Source organism: Ammospiza caudacuta, chromosome 2 (genome assembly GCF_027887145.1).
Source record: "Ammospiza caudacuta isolate bAmmCau1 chromosome 2, bAmmCau1.pri, whole genome shotgun sequence".
Lineage (NCBI taxonomy): Eukaryota > Metazoa > Chordata > Aves > Passeriformes > Passerellidae > Ammospiza > Ammospiza caudacuta.
This window is the reverse complement of record NC_080594.1, coordinates 86,654,375-86,662,168: the sequence shown is the minus strand read 5'-3', so window position 1 is coordinate 86,662,168 and position 7,794 is coordinate 86,654,375. Positions and strand designations below refer to the sequence as shown.

At 48.0% G+C, this 7,794-nt stretch overlaps 1 protein-coding gene across 1 annotated transcript; it reads right to left on the bottom strand.

Moving 5' to 3' along the window:
• Positions 1-1,935: 1,935 nt before the first annotated feature.
• Positions 1,936-5,619, bottom strand: SLC25A6 (solute carrier family 25 member 6). Its single transcript, XM_058800049.1, has 4 exons — positions 5,422-5,619; positions 3,778-4,264; positions 2,993-3,133; positions 1,936-2,581 (listed from the first exon to the last, which is right to left on the bottom strand). The coding sequence occupies exons 1-4, from the start codon at positions 5,530-5,532 to the stop codon at positions 2,424-2,426; spliced, it is 897 nt and encodes a 298-aa protein (XP_058656032.1). The 5' UTR covers positions 5,533-5,619; the 3' UTR covers positions 1,936-2,423.
• Between the last annotated feature and the right edge of the window lie 2,175 nt (positions 5,620-7,794).

Below are 7,794 nucleotides of genomic sequence, written 5' to 3'. Positions count from 1 at the left end.
AAAGCCTTCAAAAAAATCTAACAGTTGTGAGAAATGAAATAAAATCTAATATTTAATGGCTAGATCTTAAATGTAAAACTTCCTCACAAATGCATTTTAGTTTCTCCCTTCAAAGGGTGCAAATGCTACTTCCAACACCTTTTAAAAATAATATAGGCTGTAGATGCCAGTATTTTCTTTTAGAAATGCTGGATGTTTTCCTGTTTATACTATTCAAAATGAATGAATTCCAGTGTTTCAATAAGACAGAGAACAAATGTTTTTTTTAAAAGTCTCATTTATTGTTTGCCTCTTACATCCCTAAACTGCATCACACACTGGAAATTGCTGCTGCATGACTAAGGGAAGCCGTATATTAAAAATAAAAAAAAATCTGAACACCACAAATTAGTTCATATTCAATGTACAGCATAAGGAAATTGCAGTTCGAGTTTAACTCTGCGTCCTGGTTTAGAGCAAATTTGGGAGGTTTTGTTTCTTTTCCTATTTCTTTTGGTTAAGCCTTGTTCTGAAGGAGAGATTGGGTGTGAAAGTCCTTCCCTGTCAGGGGCTGCTGAAGAAACCACATTTGGCTTCTCTCACAAAGCTTGGGCTCGCTCACAAGGAGGTATCCCATAATCATCTCTACCCTTGCAAGGCACTGATACAGAAAGAAACCTGATTAATGCTTTTTTATAGACAAAATGTCTTCCCCTGCTCCCTCAGAGAACTGACTGGCAGGGTTAACACCAAATGCCCTGCCTGCACGAGAGGGAGCTGCTACTGCCCCACAGGATGCAAGAACCTCTTGCAGCAGGTACATGAAGTCTGCCAGTAGCCTGTGTACAAAGTAGCTGTGTAATGTCCTTACATTCTCATACAGATGTTGAAAGCAGTGCTTGTGCAACAGTGAAAGGAAAAAAGTACACTCAGGAGGAAGGTAATAACCAGCCAAAGCCAAGCAGGTAATTTAAATACTCCATCTTGAATAGCAATCTCAGAAGGCACACAGAAGAACTCAAGACAGCTCAGTCAGCCTTCAATGAGTCATACAGTGACACTTTTTCTTTCTCAAGATATAGGGAGAGCTCCTTAAACATGAAAATTAATGCCTTGTTTTCCTCTACTGGTCCCTCTAGGATGCCTTTGCAGATTACAAAATACAAAAGATTATATACATATGAAGAACAGCACATAGGTATTACAATATCTCAAAGAGCAGTTATGAGAAATTACTCAATCTGGTCTTCTGACCATCCCTAAACATCAATCAATTAATACTGAAGGCTGACCTACTCTGATCTATTATTTTACAGCTACATAGAAGCACACACATTCCCTCCCCACAACCCTTCAACTTCACCTATTGGACTGCAACTCATTTCAGATTAAATTCAAGCTTCCACAGAGCCACTGACCACTGCTACAGATGAGGCCAAACAGTGCCTGAATGGCACTATCAATATTTCCAACCTGCAGCAACAATACAATACATAGGTCACTCAGAAGTTGAAGGCATTTACTGGGTTCCTGGGTTTTTGCATGAATGCCATGATGCTTTCCATACTGATTTGACCAAAAATTATTTATTTTAGGCTGTTTTACCAAGGGCAAGAGCATTACTTTTCACCAGTCCTTGGTACTTTGGGTTTTCCTAGCACTACAACTGAACCCCCACCCCATAATTTCACATCATAGAAGTTGTAAATAAATTTTTAAGAATCATGCAAAAAGCCACTTGCAGCAGCCCATCATACACTATCAGGCACAAAGAATGGGAGTGGTTTCTATTAGTATAACCCATGCTTGCCCACCCCTCCTCTCTAAATATCTCACATTTAATTATTTTTTTAAAAAGCTTATTTGTGTAAAGGTATCAGAGGACCCATAATCTGAAACAAGTTTTGAAATACAAGAGGCTTTTCCAAAGCTTTTATGTAATAATTTCAACACAGACCGAGTAAGTATGTTTATTGTTTTACAGCAGAATGCCCCAATTTAAGAACAAAGTTGCTAGATGTTCAGCTGTGCAAAATGGTACATAGTGCTTCAGTACAAGTGGAAAAAAACATGATTTGTTAGCAAACGCTTTCAAATACAATTTTATGGTCCTATAAGATAGGACTTGAAACTGAAGGCTGATCCACAGGCAAATGATAGTTTTTCTGCCTAAATTGGACCTAACAACTTTGGACCCAGAACCAACGCCACTCATTCCTTACTGCTGTAAAGAAAAGCTGTCACACTGAATTGCCAGATTCAGTGTTTTCACGCATGCTACAGAGAAGTGGATCAGCCCTCTATGTCAGTTTCCAGCCCCATCTACAAGTATCATCTGGCTCCCATAAATAAGACTCACAGGAATTTCTTGAAGGTCAATGGTCCATAATGGTAGTTATTCTACATGATCTGCTCAACTTGATTTCCAATTCTATTTAGGCTGTTTAAATTACTTTCTTGAATTCATCGTACAGCACAAGCACGAAAGCACCCCCCATGCCTCTGAGAACATTAGACCATGCACCCTTGAAGAAGGCCTTTCCTCCTTCATCCCTTGCAATCTTCCGCCAGCAGTCAATTGTTCCAGAGTACATGATATCAGCTGCAGGAAAAGAGCAAAGAGTTATTCTTAATCCCTATTTCATCTCAGGTAATTTTAACATTTGCCCTTTGTTTCACTAAACTGCTTTGTGATGTCCCAAACCACAACTGAAAAATGCAACACAATACTTACTAAAACTATTATGCCTCCTTTTTAATCTTTGTTTAATCGAACAATGCAAACAGGTAGTCCATCATTTTTAATTTCACGTTCCATAATGAAAAATCCTCAGCATAAATCCTGATAATCTCAGGTTGAGCCTTACTGCATTTCCTCATTTGAGTACAATATAATAAGCCAGATTTATGGAACAACGAACTGTAACTCAGGATGGCTACTAGTAAAAAAACAACTCCATCTTGTTAATGCTGTTTTACAAAGCATTGACAGCTGTGTGGATTTGCAGCCTACCTCCTTTGCGTCCTGACTGCATCATCATGCGACGCCGCACTGTGTCGAAAGGATAGGAGACCACGCCAGCCACAGCAGTCACTGTCTGGGCAATCATCCAGCTGATAACAATGTGAGTATTCCTGGGATCTGGGAGCATGCCTGCAGTAAAACAAAAACAGCAATTAGCTTTTCACCTTGCACATCCTCCTCTGGCTCACTCCCTGCATGACAGCTATTTTACTAGATAAACTAGTATAAAACTCTGTAGAACCCATACTCTAAATAAAACTGCAGCAAAACACTTCACAAACTTTAAACATACTGAAGCCATATTTACAAGGCTTTCTTCTCAGTAATCACAGTAGGTTACAACTTAAGTACAAGCATTCTTTTTAGACTGGCATGAGAAGACTTGACTATTCACTATGCTTTTAGTAAAGAACCATCACTAAATTAAGTCACTGTCCCTGTGGGTAACATTGCATTACAAACTAGTATCAATGGCTTATTTCCCCAAATGTCAAGCTTAAAAATTACTTTGCAAAACCACTGTCCAATCCCATTCAGCCACACACACTTGGACTGGTCCAGTGTAACTTCATTATGCACTGAACATAAAAGAAGCAACTGCTTGAAGTACAAAACCAGTACTTGCAGGTAGGCTGCTGTGATTAACACAAGTTTTCCCTTGTGTACAGCAGTGTCACAGATGTAGCACTGATATCCCCCTTCACCTTCAAATATCCAAAACCAGACAATACAATTCTAAAAACAGGCTTTCCACATCTCCTCTGAAGTATTACCTTTTGCTGTATCATAGATCCCAAAGTAGGCAGCTCTATAGATGATGATGCCTTGGACAGAGACATTGAACCCTTGGTACAAGCCACGCACACCATCAGACTTGGTGATTTTGACTAGACAGTCCCCGAGACCAGAGAATTCTCTGTCTGCACCAGCTTTTCCGACATCAGCAGCCAGACGGGTTCTTGCAAAATCCAGGGGGTAGACAAAGCAGAGGGAAGTGGCTCCAGCTGCACCACCAGATGCCAGGTTACCAGCAAAATACCTCCAGAACTGAGTGTGCTTGTCTACACCTCCCAAAAACACCTGCTTATACTTATCCTTGAAGGCAAAATTAAGAGCTTGAGTTGGGAAGTATCTGATGACATTTGCCAGGTTTCCTCGCCAGAAGGACAGCACTCCTTGTTCCTTTGGAATACGCACTACACAATCGATGATACCCTTGTACTGCTTATCAGCAGCAATCTGTTTGCTCGCATGTTGCACCTGCAAATAAAAACACAGATATTGATCACTTGTCCTGACAGGTCTATGCTGCAGCTGGGCTTAAACCTGCTTCCACTATAAAACAAAGTTGTTAATTCTGAGTGGCCATTGTTGTTATTTTAAAGAAAAAGACTTAAAATTGCTTCCAAGCTTTCTCAGAATTCAGGACTTGGCAAATTAAGAATAGAAAACCGCAAGCAATTCCTCTACAACTTCCTGAAAGGAGACTGCAGCAAGGTGGGGGCCAGCCTCTTCTCCCAGGCAACTAGTGACAGGACAAGAGAATACAGCCTCAAGCTGTGCCAAGGAAGGTTTAGGAGTAACTAGGGGAGGAATTTCTTCAGACAAAACGTGATTGGACTTCGGAATGGACTGCCTAGGGACTGGTGAAGCAACCATCCCTAGAGGTGTTTAAGACGGGACATGGCACTTAGTGCCACAGTCTACTTTAAATTAGACTACGTGGCATTAGGTTGGGCTCCATGATCTTCCTGTGGTCTTTACCAAACTGACTCTGTGAGGTGCAAGGGCAAGTATAAGACAAATACATAGGGCATACATAGAGGTGCGAGCCTTTACTGACAAAGACGGGCCTTTGGTGGGAATCGCCTGAGAGCCGCGTTAGGCGACAGAGCTGCCAGCCCGAGGTACAGGGGCTGAGGGTGAGTGAGGAGCGGCCAGCCGCGGGGCCAGAGCCGGGCCGGCGCGAAGGTCACTCGAGTCACCTTGGGGCGCCACCGGGTCACGCCGGGCCGCGCGCGCCGGCCGCGCCCCGGCTCCGCCCCGCCCGCGGCCCAATCGCGGCCCGGGCGCGCATCACGTGAAGGCCGCCAAGATGGCGGCGGAGAGCGGCCGCCCTCCCCTCCCTGCCATGCCCTCGGCGCCGGCAGCGGGGGCGGCAGGAAGTGACACCAGCGGCGGCCGCCCCCCTCGGCCCGGCTCGGCCCTCCCTCCCCGCCCCGCATGGCGGAACCGGCTTCGGCTTCCCCGCCGCCGCTCACGTGACCTCCCCGCCAGCCGCCGCCGCCGCCTGGCTCGCGCCCTTTGTCCCCGCTGGCCGCGGCCCCCGCCCGTCCCTCTGTCCTCGCCCGGCCCGGCGCCCGCGGGGACAGAGAGGGGCGCTGCCCACGCCACCCGTTCTCGCCGACGCCGCTGACCTGGAGCAAGAGCTTGACCCGCTCGATGGGCGCCACCGCCGTCTTGCTGATGGCGGCGGCGACGCCGCCCGCCAGAAAGTCCTTGAGGAAGGAGATGGCCTGGTCCGCCATGTTCGCGCCGCGCCGGAGCCGCCGGGAGGGAAACGCTGCTGCCGCTCAAGCCGAAAGGGCGGGAGCGGCCCCGCGCATGGGCTTAATGCCGGGCCGCGCCGGACACGCCCCCCCTCCCCATTGGCCAGCCCGCCCCGGGGGCTGGGCTTGCGAAGAAAGGGCCCCGCCCCCGCCCCTCCCCTCGCCTTCCGCCCAGCTGCGGCGCCAGTGTCGCAGCGCCGCGTCACCCGGGCCGGCTGGCCCGCTGCCGCCACCGCCCCGCCACCGTCACCGTCACCGTCACCGTCACCGCTACCGACCCGGCCCCGCCACCGGCCCGGCCCGGCCCCCGCGGGGCAGCCTGCGGGTCCGCCGCTGCCCACACCACTACGGTCGCCTTCCCAAGCGCTCTCCGCGATCGCTTTGTGCCGCTGCCAGTAGCGCCCGCAGCCGCCTGCACAGCCCCCGTACCGCCCGGCACGCAGGCTCTGCGGAGGGGTCTGCACGGGCTGGACCGATGGGCGCTACTTGTATGAGGTTCTGCAAGAGCAAACGCCAAATGCACTTGGGTGACAACAACCCCGTGGCCGACTGGCTGGAAAACTGCCCCGTGTAAAAGGGACTGGGGTGCTGGTGAACAGCATCGGAAAATGTGCCAGTGTGTGCCCAGGAGGCCAGGAAAGTCAGTGGCATCCTGGCTAAGAGGAGCAGGGCAGTAATCCTGCCCCTGCACTCAGCACTGCTGAAGCCACTCCTCGAGTACTGTGCCCAGTTCTGAGCCCTTTAATCCAGGAAGGATATTGAGGTGTTGGAGCGGATTCAGATAGGGCAATAGAGCTGGTGAAGGGTCTGAAGCACAAGTCCTGTGAGAAGCGACTGAGGGAGCTGGGGCTGGTTAGCCTGGAGAAAAGAAGGCTCAGGGGTGACCTTATTGGTCTCTAGAACCACCCAAAAGGAGGCTGTAGCCAGGTGAGAGTTGGCCTCTTCTCCCAGGCAACCAGCAACAGAAGAGGAAACAAGCTGTGCCAGGGGAGGGTTAGGTTGAACGTTAGGAGGAATTTTTTCACAGGAGTGGTGAGACAATGGAATGGACTGTCCAGGGAAGTGGTGTAGTCAAAGTCCCTTGGTGTACCTAAGGAAAGAGTAGATGTGGCACTCGGTGCCATGATCTGCTGACCTGGTTTTGGGTCAGAGTTTGTACTTGATGATCTGAGATTTCCTACATAAGTGATTCTGTGATTCTGACTCTGTGAAGCTGAGTGTGAGCTGCTGGAGCACTGGCTTTGGGGTGTGGGTCTGTGGGCCCAGGCTGCAGTCAATGAGCAGCACAAGCAAGTGAACTGGAGGCTCTTTCTGCTGGAAGCCAGTCTAGGAGGGAGACACAGCTTTCTGCATCGGGTCCCTGTGGGGCAGCAGCTGTCAGGTGGAGGGCAGCAGATTTCAGGCACTGTCAGTTTTGTTCCACACTCACCACACTCTGGGTAATGCTGATCCATGGCATATCCTTGTTCCCAAATTCTGTTCCCACCTCCTCCTTAGCACTGCCACTGCCTAGGGTCACATCACTGGGCTTTTCTGTATGTCACTGAACTGATCCAAGACAATGGACTTAGCTGCAGTTTCCTGTGGGACAATAGAGGAACAATAGGACAGGGTGGTTCCAGCTTCTTGTATGGGCACTCAAAGTTAGATGTTGTGAAAACCTCCCCTGCAGGCTGTCACAGCAAGCACTCATGGCAGGGACTCAGGCCCTACCAAGACAGGCCTGGTTTCCATCACTAACTTTGCTAATTTTACTGTATGCTGAAATTGATATTTTGAACGTAACTATCAAACTTCTGTCTGAAATTATATGAATTCTTTCTAAAATGTGTTGAAATTATTCTAGCTGGAGGGCATTAGTTCACATCACTTGCTTTCACTTTTTGTGGGTGTTCCCAACCAAAGTCAGTAAGGCCAAACCTTTTTTTTAAACAGATGACTGGTGAACCACAAAGCTGCAGTAGCTGAGGTGCCAGTAACCACTGCTTACACATGTATGTACTTTGCAGGATTTCAAAATGAGCATGTCTCTCAAGAGGGCATGTTGTGAGAAAAGGTGACAGGCATCGCCTTTGTCTCTGCTCTAGTACAAGATATGTCACTATACTTTTTTTTTGCACACCAGTAGATCAAAAGTAAACTGTGTGCTCTTCTGAAGCATAATACAGAGAGACTGAAGTGACTCCTGTGCTCACAGAGGGTTAAACACATAGGGTGTTAGAAGACCATATTCTGAACATA